This window comes from Lathyrus oleraceus, chromosome 6 (genome assembly GCF_024323335.1).
Source record: "Lathyrus oleraceus cultivar Zhongwan6 chromosome 6, CAAS_Psat_ZW6_1.0, whole genome shotgun sequence".
Lineage (NCBI taxonomy): Eukaryota > Viridiplantae > Streptophyta > Magnoliopsida > Fabales > Fabaceae > Lathyrus > Lathyrus oleraceus.
In genome coordinates this window covers 335,211,785-335,230,945 of record NC_066584.1, presented here as the reverse complement: position 1 = coordinate 335,230,945, position 19,161 = coordinate 335,211,785, and the positions used below count along the sequence as shown (strand labels likewise).

The 19,161-nt window shown below is 35.1% G+C and overlaps 1 protein-coding gene across 1 annotated transcript; it reads right to left on the bottom strand.

Annotated features, from left to right (window-relative positions):
- Positions 1–269: 269 nt before the first annotated feature.
- On the bottom strand, positions 270–1,142 carry LOC127095529 (uncharacterized). The gene has a single exon (XM_051034206.1). The coding sequence runs from the start codon at positions 1,140–1,142 to the stop codon at positions 270–272; it is 873 nt and encodes a 290-aa protein (XP_050890163.1).
- Positions 1,143–19,161: the final 18,019 nt, after the last annotated feature.

Here is a 19,161-nt window from a genome sequence, read left to right as displayed (position 1 = left end):
CAAATAATAATTTTCAAACAACAAAGTGTGAAAAGGGCTCCCTAGGAGTACCTAGGACGCATTGGGTGCCTAACACCTTCCCTTTGCGTAATTTACCCCTTACCCCGATCTCTGATCTTTTTATTAGTTTTCTACGTGTAAAACTTCTTAGGTTTTTGTTCGCTTTTTAACCAGTCCTTAGGATAAATAAAAGTGCGGTGGTGACTCTATATTCATTGTATACATTGCTTATGATTTAATTGATAGATCATATAGCGACGAATACACCGCTACAATACACTATGAAGATTAAGGGTGGGAGATAAAACTATGCTACCATACATAGAAGCAACTATTTGAGAACCATCTGGTAAACTAACATGGACATGAATCATGTCTTTGTATGATTCAAAATAGGCTAAATCATATGAAATATGATCTATTTCACCAATATCAAATATCCATAGATTAGGGTTCTTACCATGATCATTGTAAGCATGAGCTGTTAGGCTAAAAGGGGATGAGGATATGGAATTGGCTTGAGGTGTGGGCTGAGACTGTTGAATTAAGGACAAAATGTTGTTGTATTGTTCTTGTGTAAAACCAAAACTTGGTTTGGATTCATCTGACCCTACATGAATAGATGCAATAATAGACTGATTTGAAGCATTGGATTTTTGGGATTTACCTTTACGTTTGAAGCCAGGTGGATAGCCATGTATGAGGAAACAAGTCTCAAATGTATGATTATTTCTCCCACAATGAGTGCATACATGGTTGTATCCTCGAGCTCCACCTTGTGGCTTGCCTTTGAAAGTCTGACCAGTCTTGCCATTAGCGTGTCGCGAAGAAGAACTATGAAGCTGAAATGCAGTCACTTCTTCGTTTGCTGAAGCAATAGGAGTGACAATAGAGGACCCTGCATAATTTATCTCTCTTTCTTGTTGAATCACCAATGAAAATTCCTTGTCAATGGTAGGAAGGGGTTGTATCATCATTATTTGAGATTTGAAATGTGTAAACTTCTCATTCAAACCCTTAAGAAACTTGATAACATAGTCTTGGTCTCTATCTTTTCTAATTGAATCGATGGCACCACAAGAACACAGTATGGCACAAGAACAAGCTGATACAGGTCGATAATTCTCGAGTTCATCCCACATTACCTTCAATTGAGTGAAATAATTCGAAACATCAAGAAAACCCTAACAAAACTTGTACAAATATTCTTGAATACCTGGAATGCGGAAAATATCACCTTGCGAAAAACAGAGCTGCAAGTTCTTCCATACTCCAGCTGCGCTTTCGATCCACAACACGAACTTAGCAATAGATTCAGATATTAAACGGTGAATCCATGCCATAACCATTGTGTTACACCGAATCCATTGAGCGTATAAGGGATCATAAACGGGAGGACTTGTGAGTGTACCATCAACGAATTTGTCCTTGTTCTTGGAGATCAACGCAATATGCATCGATCTCGCCCAAGTATGGTAATTTTTATCATCAAGTAAAGTTGAAACGAGGATGATTGAAGGATTATCATTCGGATGTAAGTAATACGGATTCGAAGAATTTGTGGAAAAATCGGTGAAGCTCTGGGTAGCCATGAAAGAAGAAATGAAGGAACAATAAGAATCTACAAATTGGAACAATCGGTTGAAAGATAAAGTAGTCGATTGGAGAGGAGAAAGGAAGAACAATGGCTACCAGAGCTATTGAAGCTTTGATACCATGTCAATGTTCAGATAAGAAGGAGCAGTGATAACATAAATGGTAAAGATGGAATCAAGATCCATCGAAGAAGAAGAAGAAGATACAAAACAAAAGTTTGTTATGAAGCGGTTAGAAAGAAGTAAATGATCAAATCTATTATCTTCACATTATCCATATAAATGTATATATATATTATCTGTACAATACACAAAGCTATATATAGGCTAATACTTATCAAAGAAATAAGAAGGTCTTGGGGTTAAACATGGTGAAAATTTTAATTTGGCCCTTCTTAGGAATAGGAAATGGCGCATCCTTTCGGGAAAAAACTAATTTAGTCTAACTTACTTTCTTGTAGGTATAGAGATACGGCTAAAGCAATGTTGAGTGATTCTTCGTCTCTTTGCCATTCAAAACTGTCCTTGTGGTGGAGATATATTTGTTCGATGGGTGATGCTTTGGAAGCTATAAAAGAGTTATGGTTCTCATCAGCTACTTCCTGCAAGCTTGGCGATGGTAGGACTATTGATTTTTGGTGCCATCGATAGATTGGTCAGGTAGCTTTATGTTCACATTTTCGTTCCCTTTTCTTATATGCTGGAAATTATGGTATGAAGGTTGCTAATCGTGGAGGCTGGTCAGAGAATTCTTTGAGTTGGGACCATTATCAAATGTTGCTAGACCTGCCACTTGCATATGCAAAATTGGTTGGGGTTTTGCACCTATTTTTGTTTCGTGTAGACTTTGAATTGGCTCAGGATTTGCTTTTGATTTTGTGTGATATCCAACTGGTACAAGGGGTGCCATACGCGTTTCTTTGGAGGAAAATGATATCGGTTTTATAGTTAAATCTAGCTACTCGAGAATGCTTGAGTTACATAATATGGGGCTGGGTTTACAACCCGATTTAAAGAGGGATTTGATGTCTTTGTGGAAGTTAAATGTTCTTAGTAAAGTTTTGATTTTTGGGTGGAGACTCTTCCTTAACATATTTTCGACCAAGAATGAGCTAGCTCGATGAAGTATTATCGAGGGAATTCACAATTTGGATTACCTTCTTTGTCTTCATGGATTTGAGGATGCTAATCACTTGTTTTTTAATTATGGGATCAATAAAATCATTTGGAGTAGGACTTGTAAGTAGTTAGGTGTGGAGGTTGTTTTGGAGTCAGGTTCACTTTTGGCTCATTTAAGGGAGATTAGTAGAAAAACTTCCTCAACTTTTTTGGCTTAATCTTAATTGGATGTTTTATCTTGCTATTTGTGGATAACTTGGAGTTATAGGTGTCGTACCCTAAATTTTCCCAAAATTTTACTACTATCTTATTGTAAGAGCACTTCATTTAAAAAATGAAAGTCAACTCAGTTGGTAATCATGTAGGGACCTCAAGTGCAAGGTCGTGAGTTTGAACCCTATCGTATCCTTTTCTATTGGTATTATAGTATTTTGAATTTATTTTCTTTATTTGAATTAATCACCCTTTTATTTATCATTTCTAGTTAAAATTTTATTTATTTAACCTTTCTTTTTTACATGATTTATCATTTATTTAATTTCTTTAAAATAAAAAAAAATATATAAAAATAAGTCATAGGTATTATTATTTATTCATGTTTTTATTAAAAAGTAAAAATGCTAAAAAAAGTCAAATGTTGATTTTTTTTGCAGTATTTTAATATTATTCGTATTTTTTAAATAGGTATTTTTTGATAATTAGATTTTTTATTTTGTTCATTTTTCATAAAAAAAAATACAAAAATCACACAAAATAATAAATCATAATGTACATAATCTTTATCAATTTGTCATCCTTATTTTTAATTGGTCGCCATTTGTCATCCTTATTTCTAATTGGTCGCAATGTGTCATATTTGTTCAAAGGGTTGCAATGTGTCATACTTGTTTACATTGGTTGCAATTTGTTATCCTTGTTCCTAATTGGTTCCAATGTATCAAACTTGTTCAAAGAGTTGGAATGTGTCAAACTTATTTCTAATTGGTCATAATTTGTCATTGTGACTTATTTTGCTTTTATGTTAACCTGAAAATTAGTATAAAGAAGAGTCAAATATCATAGTAGAGAAAGAGAAAAAATCAATTCCAAAAGGAAAAAACCAATTAGTCCCAAATTTCCCACCCTTCTCCATAATCATCAAACTTCTACCACCTTCAATCTTCATCAATATCAATCACCACCATCATATCTATTTCCAAATACAATATAAATAATACAAAACAACACCACCATACGTCGCATCACCGCAAACGCCTTAAAGCCACTACCGTCATCGTCCGCCGTTTGCTTTTTCGACCTAGATTTATTAGTTTTCTTGTGTTATTGACATTTTATTGAAATTTGTCTGTGGATTAGTGTTTATTGAATTTTGTTTCATGTTTACTTAGATTTGTTCCATAATATTTGTAAAAAATTGTGAAAATGGTAGAGAGAATTTGAAGAGGGGTGAGAGGAAGAAAAAGAGAAACTGTGTTTCTCTCTCTCTCTCTCCTTGTTTCTTTTCTTATTTTTTATTTTTATTTTTATTTTATTTATTTTTGTTATTTAATTATTAATTAAAATTGAGAGTTTTTGGCCATTTGGGCCTTGATTCCTTTCTATTTTCACCACCCATCCATTTGTTAGCACCCCCTTGAATATTTTGGTTTACTTCTATTTATTTATTTCTTAACTTGTTCTATAATATTTTTTTCTCCTACTTAATTATTTAACTTAAGTTTAATTATTTTATTAGATAGTTAGACTTGGCTTTAATTTATTAGGTTCATTAAGTTTGAAAACACTTGTATTTCCCCGAATAAAATTCGCATCGTTTGTAAATAAATCATTTAGTTCGTTAATCGTCATATTAAACTATATAAACCTGTACATAGGTCATTAATATAAGATCACACAAATATAAAACATTTTCACGATCAAATTTACTCAACGTTTTGCAAATAATTGAACGGGGTGAATATAGATCCACACTTTCCTCGAGTAACTGATTGGTTGGCGTACGCCGTATCATTCGGTCATTCAAACTTAAAACATTTAAAATAAATCTCAAAACACTCAAATAATCTTTTTTCGTCCCCGTGAGTCAAAATATTTTACTAAATTAAAAATAACTAGCAAACACTCATTTTCTACTACGAACTACAGGGCTTTGAGTTTCCCCTTGCTCCCAGGATATAGGAGCAAGATTTCAAAATCTTGTCAAACACACTATTAAAAAACTAACTTTTTTTCTTTAAATTATTTCCTGTAAATAAATAAAAGCATGCACTGAAAAGAAACAAACCTATAGGCACACATTAAAGCTTAGCTAGCTAAGTAGCTCACATTGAGTACAACATATGTGTGAGATGCTAATACCTTCCCCTCATATAACTAACTCACGAACCCGTATTTGGTTGCGATGACTGTCGTATCCCCATTTTTAGGATTTTATCGTTATTTTTCCTTTCCTTAGGAAAAATTAAAATTTGGTGGCGACTCTATGTCTATTTCGAGCGTTTAAACGCTCAGGTATTTTTCGTATAGCGACAACTGGCGACTCTGCTGGGAGTTAGGGTTAGACCCAACTTAGTTAACTTAGGGTTCGTTTGTGTGTTTTATTTGTTCTTTTATTTCCTGCTTTCACTTTAGTTATTCTTGCTTTATTTTCTATTTCATCATTTATCTTATCATATACATTCGTCTGTGGGTTGGGATTTTTTTTTGTGTAAAACTCTACACTCGAGCTTGAGAAAAAATTATAAGCTTAAGGCGGTAGTCACATAATATTGACCAGTGAGATGCAAATTTGAGGGTTGGTATGAAGACTCCACTTGGAATATATCTATCCATACTCATCCTCATGGGAGGTCTAGTCGCTCATTATGTTGCTAATCAAGATATGGTTTGTGACTCTAGAAGCCTTTATCCAGAACCTAACTCACCTATTAAGGAATGGTGATCGTGTAGTATTGATCAACGAAATGTACATCTTGAGGGTTCGTATCAGGGTCCCACCTAAACGAGATTTATCCAGAAGGTTCATCATGGTAGGGTCCGACCCTCATTGTTGTGAGACTCTGGGTATAATCCATGACTCTAGGAACCCTTATCTTAAAAATACTAGGGCCTACGCATGAGGGGGTTGGGTAGTAAAGATTTAGAATCGGTTTATCGTAGGGAGACCTCCCTAATTAGGTCATGTGATATATCAGTGCTTATCCAATTTCCAATTACTCTACAAACCTACTCTTATATTTACACTTTAACCTTCTTTAACCCTAAACAATCACGTCATGTCATACCATTATATTAAAAAAAAAATTACATCATTCATTTCAGGGAATCTTGATAAAATAAGTTATTGCCAAGCACTATAAAAGAGAATAGAATCCAATAAAAGAAAGACCTTTCAAATCAAGGTAAGAGTATCAAATGTAGAAAGTATGAAGGTATACAATGTAGGGTTAACTAATATCTGAAGGAATGCCTTTACCTTAAAGTATGGAAAAATCCTAGATCTCTTGGTCATTCTAGTTCAAAAAGAGTCTATAACTACTCTTGCGCATTCCTATGATCCATCATTAAGGTACTTCATGTTCCAATATTTCTTTCTTCACTTCTTTTACATGCTTTCTCTTCTAGAAAAATAACACGTAGTTTGACATGTTTAAACATTAATATCCAACGCAAACTAAAATAAATTCTTACCAATGGGTTGCCTTCCATCAAGTATAACACCCTAAACTCCGATACAATATTAACGCATAACTTAATTTAAAATATGACTATAAGGGTGGTACTCACATTAAAAATCAATCGTGCTCCATAACACGGGTTACAAAATATCACATAAAACTTGTCATCGAATGCCCACCTTCTCTTAGCGTATCATCGCAGCAGAATCATTATCAATCAATTTAAGCATTTAATAATCACCTTTCAGGAAATTAAATCTTATAACCTCAACTTCATAACATCTTAACAAGAGTTTTAATGATCAACTCATCACCATTTAAAACCTCATCAAACATGATTAGAAAAATTAATAAGACAAAAAGAATTAGAGAAAATGTTCCCCAGCCCGATCTTACATTAACAAGAGCAATACCCTACTAAAATAATAACAACTAATAGGAAGTCACACTAAGAGCTACCTTTCACTTACTGCAGCAAGCTACTCTTGAGTATTTGCATGACGCTCATGTAAAGGCAACATTCAAATAGAAGGGGTGATAATACACTTCAAAAAATCAATAGTGAAAAATAAGTGGAAGTAAATTATTGCATAACATCAACATACACAATGTTCAATCAATACCAACATAGTAAGTATTTTCATCTAATAATACATCATCAACAACTAACACAATGTAACACTTATGTAATGTAGAATTCATTTCAATAATGAATGGTATAGCATGAAGAATAGAGTACGCCATCTACACCATCATGCATAATAACATATCACATTCTCACACCCAATTCAACATCAACACCATAAGCAAAACATCTCTATTATCATTAACATCATATGCAACACATCTCTATTATCATTAACATCATATGCAACACATCTCTATTATCATTAACATCATATGCAACACATCTCAATTATCATTAATATCATATGCAACACGTCTCAATTATCATTAACATCATATGCAACACATCTCATCTAAAATCACATCGACAATCATCAACATAATGCAACACTTATGCAATGTACTCAATACTGACTTGACAAGCATATGGTAACAAATATGAATACTCAGGTTCATCTCACTCCATGATCACCACCATAGGATCAATTCTCTCTTGGAATCGGAGCACACCAAAATCTCTACCATCACCATAGGTAACGCTTCACTAATTAACCAAGCAAATCATCATAAACCTCTCTACGATTGACAATTGACTACAATGAGTGTAATTTAGCCTTAGAAGGCCTATAAGCCCTTTGAAATATGTTAGAAAAGGTTCCATGTTGAAAAAGTAAGTTTTTAAGCGAAAAAGTAGTCTATATGGTTACACATATGATCCACAGGTCGACACATAAAAGATTTTTTTTGCCTATGTGTCGACACATACAATTATAGGTCGGAAAATCTGTTGTGTGTTTAAAGCCTATACATTCTGCCTCATGTGCTACTTACATGTGTTGACTCATGACCTTCAGAGGTGGATACATGACATTTGCAAGTCGACACATAACCTTCATAGGTCAACACATGGCCTTCATAGGTCGACACATACTACGAAAGTTTTCAAAATCAACTATTTGACCATCTAAACACTCCCAAGTGCACCACAATCTTATACCACAAAAACCCATCAAATAAAACTCATTTTTTATGGTTATAGATTCCTAATTCACCATCTTACTCATAGTTTTCAAGAGCCAACTTCATGTTACAACACATCATCACACACCATCATCTTTAAATCATCAAGAGCACAATCAAGGTTAAAAACCTTCAAAACATCAATCAATAACATATCATGATTAACAACATCAAAACAATATATACACACATATAGTACATAAATTTCACCCTAATTCATCATACAATCAAAAGTGATAACACAATATCGTAATTTAGATGTATAATACCCAATCCTAAGTAGGTTAAGGGTTCCTCCATCTACCCATATGTTCTAACACGCATTAAAGAAGCACATATCCCTCTTACCTAATTGGCTAGATATTTGACCGAAATGCATCTCTAAATTCTCGAAGGATGTTTCCATGTCACTTCGTATGGTTTCTTGATGCATGTTGATTTTCTCGAAATTGAGAGTACTCATCTTTAGAAATTGATTCAAGGTTTCTTCAAGTTGAGATGATGAACCCTCCTCCCATGAATGATCAACACCACTCGATATACCGCCAACACCACTCAAAGTCCTAACATCACCTTGGCCTTTCATCATGTGGGGCATTAACGTGATTGAAAGAATTGAGCCAACTGCCTCAAACGGACATCATTTCATCTTAGTAACCATATACTATTTCACTAAATGGGTGGGAGCAGTCTCGTACAGCAACGTCATAAGACAAGTGGTGGCTCGATTCATAAGGAACGAAATCATCTACTTCCTAACAAAATCATTACTAATAATGGATCTAACCTTAATAACAATATGATGAAAGAGCCTTGTCAAAGCTTCAAGATCGAGGATCACTCATCACCTTATAGGTCTAAGATGAATGGTGATGTTGAGGAAGCCAACAAAAATATCAAGAAAATCATGCAGAAAGTGGTGGAAACCTATAAAGATTGGCACAAAATGCTCCTATTCGCATTGAATGGATAGCGTACCTCTATACGTACATCCACTAGGCAACCCCCTTCTCTCTTGTGTGTGGAATGGATGTAGTTCTTCTTATTGAAGTAGAGATTCCTTCCTTAAGGATTATAGCTGGCCATGACAGATGGCTGCCATACGCTTCTCATCAATGAGGTCCAGCTAGTCAAACCAGGCTTGCACCCAGTCGGCTTCACCAAGCTTGACGTCAGTCAAAATCCTTAAAGAAGGAATCTCTACTTCAATAAGCAGGACTACATCCATGCCATACACAAGAGAGAATGGGGTTTCCCCAGTGGATGTACGTATGGAGGTACAATATCCATTCAATGCGAACGGGAGCATTTTGTGCCAATCTTTATAGGTTTCCACCACTTTCTGCATGATTTTCTTGATATTTTTGTTGGCTGCCTAAACAACACCATTCATCTTAGGCCTATAAGGTGATGAGTTATGATGCTCGATCTTGAAGCTTTGGCAAAGCTCTTTCATCATCTTGTTATTGAGGTTAGGTCTATTATCCGTAATGATTTTGTTGGGGACCCCATAATGGTAGATGATTTCTTTCCTTATGAATCGAGCCACCACTTGTCTTGCAATGTTGGTGTACGAGACTGCTTCCATCCTTTTAGTGAAATACTCTATGGTTACTAAGATGAAACAATGTCCGTTCGAGGCAGTTGGCTCAATGCTTCCGATCACGTCAATGCCCCACATGGTGAAAGTCCAAGGTGATGTTAGGACATTGAGTAGTGCTAAAGGTACATGGATTAGAGTTGAGATGATGAATCCTTCAAGTTGAGATGATGAATCCTCCTCCCATCTTTATAAATTGATTCAAGGTTTATGCAAGGCTCTGGCTCTGAATAATTTCCCACATTTTATTGAATTAGAGTTTTTGCTGCAAGTTCCTCTGAATAAGTTTCAAACTTTGCCAAGGTAGCATTGATGTCATCTTGCATGATTGTCTTGACCTTGTATACAAACAAAAAGAAAAATACCTTAGTAACACTACACTAGATAAAAAAAAAAAATGAAAACTAAAAAGAGAAAGAAATAGGAAAAAAATATAAGAAAAAACAAAAATAACTAATTACAAAATAAAAATCTAATTGAAAACAAAAACAAAAATAAAACAAAATTAAATGTTGCATAAGCATCGCCTTGTTGAAATTATTAACAGTCCTCGGCAACGACGCCAAAAACTTAACGACTTCTCGGTAGGTATACAGATAATGTCGGAGTAATAAAATAAGATCGAATCCACAGGGATTTCCACTTAACAAGACAATAATGTCAATTCATATAAAATAGTAAATGGGGGAGGGGGGGGGGGGGGTCATGTTTCAAATGCTAAATGAAAATAAAGTTTTCTGATCTAAATGTGAAAATGGCCAGGTTATGTACATAATACCTTATTTCTCTATTGCTGATGTTCAAGGCATTATATGAATGGTATCGTCACTATAATCCCACAGAGAATTAACAAAACCTCTATACAGTGTATAACTCATTAATCTATACTCATAGTTTTATATCCCTTGTCCACCAGTATAAGCAAGATTAGGTAATGCAATAAAGCGTTAATTCCTAAGCCACTACTCGTAGTTTCTTATCCCTAGTCCACCAGCGTAAGCAAAACAATTATCATAGGTCCAACATATATACTAATGGTCAGTATTCCCTATGTGCCAAAAATTTGATTAAAAGAGTATCTCACATAAAAAAACATTAAGAGCAAGGTGAAGTTTAGTAGAATTATAGATCAAATTATTCATGCAGCATCAAATAAAACATATGTCCCAACAATATCAAAATAGGTTCCTCAAACACCACCTAACCTAAAGAGAATTAGGTACTCATAATGTAAATTACAATATCAAAAACAATTGAGAAAGTTGCATAAGAATTCCCTTGAAGAATTGGCCTCCAATGGCCTCCAATGCTCTATAAAAATCCAATGTTGTTGTAAAACATTGTATAATCGTGTAAAATTCAGAACCCTTGAAAAAATGTCAACTTTCTCCTTTTAAAGCCTTTAGAATGGATCCAAACTTGTCAGAAAAAGCCCAGAAAAAGGGCCATCGTGTGCGTCATAACCTGCATCGTGCGTGCGATGCAACCTTTAATTTCTATCGTGCGTGTGATGTTGCATGGTGCTACGCGTGATTATTCTAGTGGTTGCATGTTTTTTCTCCCATTTCACCTGATTTTCACTAAGTCCCTATTTCTCCACACTTAGTCATTTTTCCAATTTCTTTGGCCTTTATTCTTTATTTTTTGCTCCTCTTTAACTTGTTTTGATCCGTTTCTTCAATAAAAAATATGCAATGACAAAGTGTCATCATAATCATCTCGGGTGAAAAGGATCTTTTAATTAGTCACTTGTCCTCTTTTCGATACATTGAGGCAGATGAGGATGTCTTCGAAACTTCTTTCCAAGTTCTCGAGATAGCCAATGCCACTTTTGCGGAAGGAAATGACCTTAGTGACAACTCATCCTTTTCATCCTTGAAGAATGCAAGGTCAACAATGTAATATGGAAGCCCTGAAGGTTGGGGATAAATAATCGATGTCTGTGAGAAGAAGGATCGTTTGGTTTAGGGTATGAGCCTTCTTCTAAGAGAGAATCCCTAGTCCCTACAAAGGACCGCGTATGAAGCATCCATGAAGTATTTCTTACAACCGACAATATCCATGGAGATTAAGTCAGTGTTATTAAAGACATCATAGTGGAGGAAAGAATGCCAAATATGGTGTAGCATTGTAAAGCAACTTTGACCAATTGGGAGGCAATTGAGATTCTTTAATTTATCCTCGTGTCAAATTAAATATGTTTTCTTTTTCAAATCCTTAACTCTTCCCAAGGATTACAGATCATTTTTTAGGGTCACGCTTTATTTTTAAAGACCATCATGATGAATAAAATACATTTTGTTCAATTCTTATTGTTCAACTAGTTTTGTTTGTTTTTCTTTTAAGAAAATGGCAATCTTTTCAAAACTACAAAAATGATTTTCTTTCTTTCTTTCATTTTTAATTTCCACTTTTTAAAAGTCAACATTTAAAAACATGTAGAATAATCAATAAACCTATTGAACCCAATGACCCTACTACCTCTTATAAAATTTATCTCCCCATATACAAAGCGGAAGAAGAGAGCGAGGAAGGTTATGATATCCCTGACAAATTGGCAAGACTACTCAAACACGAGTCTAAAGCCCTTCAGCCACATCAAGATCTGGTGGAGAAATTCAACTTTGGCACAAAAGAAGAGAATAAGGAGGTTAATATTAGGACCACACTCGAGGCAAGTGTCAAGGAGAGATTTGTCAAGTTTCTACAAGAGTATATGGATGTGTTTGCATGGTCAATTGAAGATATGCTCGGTCTAGACATAGACAGTGTTATGCATAAGTTGCCACTTCAACCATAGTGTCCACCTGTGAAACAGAATCTTCGAAGAACAAGACCATATAAGGATCTTAAGATCCGTGAGGAGGTCAAAGGATAATTTGACACAAACTTCCTTGCAGTAGCGAAGTATCCTCAATGGGTAGCCAATATTGTGCCCGTGCCTAAGAAGGGTGGCAAGGTCAAAATATGTGTTGACTATAGGGATTTAAATTAGGCTTGTTCGAAGGAAAACTTCCCTCTACCACACATTGATACTTTGGTAGACAACACCACTAAATTTTTTGTCTTCTCCTTCGTGGATGGCTTCTCTGGCTACAATCGAATTAAGATGGCTCCATATGACATGGAAAAGATCACGTTCATTACCTCTTGGAGACGTTTTTCTACAAAGTCATCCCCTTCGGTTTAAAGAATGCAAGGGAAACTTACCAAAGAGAAATGGTCACTCTCTTCCACAACATGATACATAGAGAGATCGAGGTGTATGTCAATGACGTGATTGCCAAATCTCAAAGTGAAGAGGACCATATCTACCACTTGCAAAATCTATTTGAGCGCCTCATGAATTTTCGACTACGATTGAACCCTGTTAAATCAACATTTGGTTTTCGATTTGGGAAGTTGCTTGGCTTCATCATTAGTCAGTGATGAATTGAGGTAGATTCAAACAAATTCAGAGTTATACAAGAAATTCTTGATCCACGTACCGAAAGAGAAGTCAAAGGTTTTCTGGGACGATTGAATTATAACTTCAGGTTTATCTCTCATATGCTTGCTACGCGTGAGCCCATATTCAAATTTCTTTGAAAAGATCAAGAAATTGAGTAGAACTCTGACTGCCAAAAAGCTTTTGAGAATATCATACACTACTTGCAAGAGCCTTTTATTTGTATTCCACCCGTTCAGGGGAAGCCACTCATCATGTATCTAACAGTGCTTGAAGAGTCAATGGGACGTGTGTTGCGATATCACGATAAAATCGGGTGAATAGAACATGATATCTACTACTTGAGCTAAAAGTTTACTGATTGTGAAACCAAATATTCAATTTAAGAGAAAACTTATTGCACTCTAGCATGGGTCACCCATCGTCTAAAGCAATATATGATTTATCTTACTACTTTGTTGATCTCCAAAATGGATCCAATAAAGTACATATTTGAAAAGCCTACCTTAACCAGAAGAAATTCCCATTGGCATATGATATTGTCTAAGTACGACATCCATTACGTCACTCAGAAACTTATCAATGGAAGCGTATTGTCTGAATACCTTGCACATAAGCCGATCAAAGACTATCAACCAACGAGGTTTGATTTCCCAAATGGAGACATTATAGCTTTAAATGATGAGAACATCATAGGTGATGATGAAGGTCCCAAACCAGGAGCTCGATGGAAGCTCGCGTTCGATGGTGCATAAAATTACTTGTGGCATGGTGTTGGATATGTTGTGATATCCACAAGAGGTGGTTATACTCCTTTTGCATCAAGATTGTGATTTGATTGCACAAACAATATAGTAGAGTTTAAGGCATGTATCCTGGGTATTAAAGTTTCTATTTACCTCCGAATTAAAATCCTCGAGGTGTATGGAGATTCATCAATGGTAATCTATCAAGTCAAAGGAGAGTGAGAAACCTGTCATCCTAAGTTGATCCCATATCGTGCCTATGTCGTAGAATTGATGGAATACTTTGATGACATCCCTTTCCATCATATTCTGAGGGAGGAAAATTAAGTGGAAGAGCTTTAGCAACATTATCCTCGATGTACTAAGTCAGGTTCCACAATGAGGCTCCACTAATCTAAATGGATCAAAGAGATAAGGCAGCCCTCTGTCAATCAGTTGAAAAAGAAGCCGATAGTAAACCATGGTTTCATGATATCAAATTCTATCTACAAAAGCAGGAATATCCAGAGAAAGTTACGGCCATGGATAAGAAAATTTTGAAAAAGTTATCATCCAAATTCCTCCTAAGAAGTAATGTTCTTTACAAGAGAAACCACGACATGGTTCTGCTCAGATACATGGATAGACACGAAGTAGACATGTTAGTAAGAGAGATTCACGAAGGATCCTTCGGAACCCCTCCTAATAGGCATGCCATGAGAAATAAGATCTTAAGAGTTGGTTATTACAAGTTGACAATGCAATTTGACTATTTCATCTATTCCAGAAAAATGCCATAAAAGTTAAATTTATGTTGATAAAATGCATGTGCCTCCAACGCTATTGAATTTTTTGACATCACCTTGGCTTTTCTCAATGTAGGGAATTGATATAATTGGATTCATATATCATAAATCTTCTAATGGCCACCGCTTCATTTTGGTCGCTATTGATTACTTTAATAAATGATTAGAAGTTGCTTCCTACACCAACATGACGAAGAAAGTGGTCGCCCAAATTATTAAGAAGGAGATTATATGTCGCTATGGAGTCCCTAGAAAGATAATCACCGATAATGGGTTGAACCTGAACAAAAAATCAATTAAAGACTTATGTGAGAGCTTCAAGATTAAGCTCCATAACTCTTCCCCATATTGTCCAAAGATGAATGGAGATGTTGAAGCTTCCAATAAGAACATCAAGAAAATCATGCAAAAATGGTGAAAACCTACAAGGATTGGCACAAAATTCTACCATTCACATATCATGTATACCAAACATCAGTATGCTCTTCAAGAGGGGCAACTCCATTCTTCTTGGTATATGGGATGGAGGTAGTTCTCCCAATCGAAGTAAAGACTCTTTAGATACGTATCTTGATGGAGATCAAGCTAGAGGAATTTGAGTGGATCTAAAGCAGATTTGACCAATTGAACCTCATCGATGAGAAGCGTATCACCGCTTTGTGCCATAGATAGCTATACCATAAACGACTCAAGAGGGCATTTGACAAGAAACCGCGTTCTCAAGAATTCAAAGAAGGATATCTCATGCTCAAGAAAATCTTTTCCGTACACAAAGATTCACGTGGGAATTGGACCCCTAATTATGAAGGCCCATATGTTGTAAATAAACCCTTCTTTGGAGGAGCCTTAATTCTTACAACTATGGATGATGAAGAGTTATCACATCTCGTGAACTCTGAGGTAGTCAAAACATATCATGCCTAACAAAATCTTGTTAAGTCAAAAAATTGAAATGGCGACTTAGGCAAAAATCGGTATCCTGATGGACTGAAAACCCGGACGGGAGATCTAGGAAAAAGTTAGGGATAAATACAAAAAAAAAATGATAACTCACTAAGTTGAAAATCGGAAAGGACGACCTAGGCAAAAAAAGCGTCCCGGTGGACTGAAAACCCGAAAGGGCGGTTCATGCAAAAATTAAGGAGAAAAGGCAAATAATGCATCAAGTAAGACTGAGCGATACAAGTAAAGCCAAAGGTGGAAAGATTAATCCAGCTGCTCCCTTGAGAAGCAAGGTTTTGTGGAGTCATGATTATTAAGGCTAGTATTGGTTATTATGATTAAATGTAATTTCGCTTCCCATTGCCATTTTCAATTTATAACATCCCATGGAGCTACACCATTTGTATGCTACCATTTTATGAATCAATACAAATTTTTCCTCTCAATTGCTATCATTCGCGTTTTTACCCATTTTCTTTGTTATGCGAAATGCCATTTATTTGTTAATAATGATATTTTGATCTTAAAAAGAATATTAAATGTATTAAAAAAACACAAATATCTTTAACATGTGTGAGGATTAAAATGAAATCATTTGTTTTCCCGAAAGTCTTAATGTTGCAAAAGAACTCCAGGATTACCATAACAAGAATCTCCATGGAGCACAACTCATCAATCCTCTAAAAAGACCCTTGACTAGTTGTAAATCTCAAGCTTGGTAGAATTATATTTTGAATACATCTATCACAAAAAACTTAGTTGAGTCCTTGGTGTTGGGGAACCAGAGCCTCCATAAACAGCCTCTATAAACTCTCAGTCTGCATAGCTTTAGCACTTGCATATCACGATTATTCATATGTCATACATAAAATCAAAATCAAATAATGCATATCCTGAAGTGTACTTCGCGCTCATTTCCATTAATCCAGGTCTTACCTTTCATTTTCATCCCTTGACCAAAGTCCAATTGTTATTGGCATTATTTAAAAAAAAAGTGCAGTTGTCACTGACATCATTTTTCAAAATCCAATTGTCATTGGTATCTTTTTAAAGTCCAACTGACACTGGCATTAATTTCAAAACTCCACTTGTTAGCAATATTTTTCTTATATTGTAACAAAATAGATTTTGCTAAAATCAACCAACAAACATATATTTTCTACCCAGAACTACGTAACCTTGATTTCTCCATCGTACTCAGATATACGTAGGAGCAAGACCCGCAATCTCGTCAGGAACATTAATTAAAAAAAAACCTTTTGAGGTCCCTTTTATTTTCCCTTTTAATAACTTGAAGAAAGCCAAACATTTCAAAAGATAAAATTTATTGCATAAACTAACTAAACGGTTCCCATTGAGTATAATGGACGTAAGGGGTTCTAATACCTTCCCCTTGCGTAATCGACTCCCAAACCCGATTTGGTTCGACAAACATATCATTGTCATCTTTAAGGGGTTTTATCTATATTCACCCTTTCCCTTTTGCGGAATAAATAAATTTCGGTGGCGACTCTGTTAGCATATTCTGTGAGTCTGTGACGCGCTTCGTGAGGTCGTATTTCTTTTTTCGAGGTACGAAAACAACCATAGCTGACTATAACTTCAGAACTTCTTCAAGGATTACTTTATTTCAGATTCTGATGATGTCCATTTTAAGAATCTCTTAATATCAGAGTTCATACTCTCAATATCTAGAGTGTTCCTAAGACCACAGTTCAAATTCTGATTTGATCAGCTTTGTCCAGTATCTTGGTTTGTTTAGAGATATCTTCACTTAACTTTTTTCTTGATCAGATTTAACTTTACTTATCTTTAAGTATGCTCAGAGTCTGCATATGGAACATACTATTAGAAAAAAAAATTGTTCTTTTATACTTTGTTATCATCAAAACTCAAAGATAGTTGTAGAACCAAACTTGTTCCAACAGACTAAACAAATCAAGAGTGAAGACAAAAAATGGTCAAACCTAGTGTGATATTGGAAAGTATAATGGATTCTTAGAATGTTATAATAAATTCTTATAGTGAGGAGTCATATGATCTGAAGCAAAGAACAAATAAGATGAAAGTGGTAGTGTGACAAGGAATATGGAAAGGTTATTTGCTCAAGGGTATACTAAAGTAGAAGGAGCGGACTTTGATGAGAAATTTTCCGCACTAGCAAGACTAGAATCTGTTAGATTATTGCTTGGAATATCATGTATGCTGAAATTCAAACTGTTTCAAATTGATGTTAAAGTGCATTTTTAAACGGATATCTGAATGAAGAGGTCTAGGTGGAGCAACCTAAGGAGTTTATTTATCTGAACTCTTCAGATCATGTATTCAAATTGAACAAAGTTGTTTATGGCTTGAAACAAGCTCCAAGAGCATTGTATGAAAGATTGACTGAGTTCCTGATCAACAATGGATATAATATAGGATGAATAGGCAAAACTCTATTTGTGAAGAATGATGGAGGGAAGCTTATGATATCACAAATCTATATGGATGACATAGTTTTTGGTGGGATGTATGTCACGATGGTGCGGCATTTTGTTCAACAAATGCACAAACCTTTTCAGATGATTACTTATTCTTGGTACCAGTACTTTTTTATTTATCTTTTGAATTGTCAACTAGAACAACCTTTTTCAAATATTTTGGTTTTTAAAACATAATAGGTTCATCATCATTATTGCTAAATTAAAAAACCCTTATTTTCTTTTATGTTCCTTTCTCGCCCATTTTTACTCCTACTATTTTGTCTCCATAAGAGTTGGTAACAAGTTTGGGGTCATAAGCTTTATGGCTCAGTTTTTAACAAGATTAAGGGTTTTTATAGAGATGAAGGTGAATAGATGTTCTAGCACAATAAAAATAGAAATTCGGGTTTCTCTTGCATGCGAGGAAGGACTAATTGTGAGATAAATTTGAATTTGAAGAGATTTCTCTCATTTTATGCGCTGCAATGATCATAGAAGAGATAAACTTTCCTTATAATCTTGCATGCCTCCCCTGAGTTAATTGCCATAACATTTCACACATGAAAAATACCAATTACACCCTTTAGTTTTTCAAACTAAACATTATCTAAGGCCTTAGTAAAAATATCTCTTAGTTGCTTGACTTGTAGACCAAGAAAGTAGGTGAAACTTCCTATAAAGCTCATCTCAGTTTCAGACTGCATTTGTTGAACATAATGTTCCAACATCTTGTATGATATTTCACCAAATACGAAGTCATAAATGGGGTTTCCTTTATCATTGTTCACACATAGGGAGTTCTTTATTCCACCCAGGCTTTTCACTTGAATGGGTTCTATGAAGTTCATATAAAGTAACTCCAGAACTTTATAGGAGGTAAGATATTGGAGCTTCTTGTAGGAAATCTTGGTCTGCTTTCCTATTTTGCACTCTCCACATATTTTTCCTTCTTCAGGTATCAAATATGACGAGGGATGAGAGATCCACATATAATAGTTGTCTTTGGATCTTGAACCCTTTATTAACACTTCTTGATCTTTTCTAGAGACAATTCATTCATACTCATTGAATTTCACATTTAGACCTTGATCACATAATTGACCTATGTTGATCAAGTTAGCAATTAGACCTTCTACT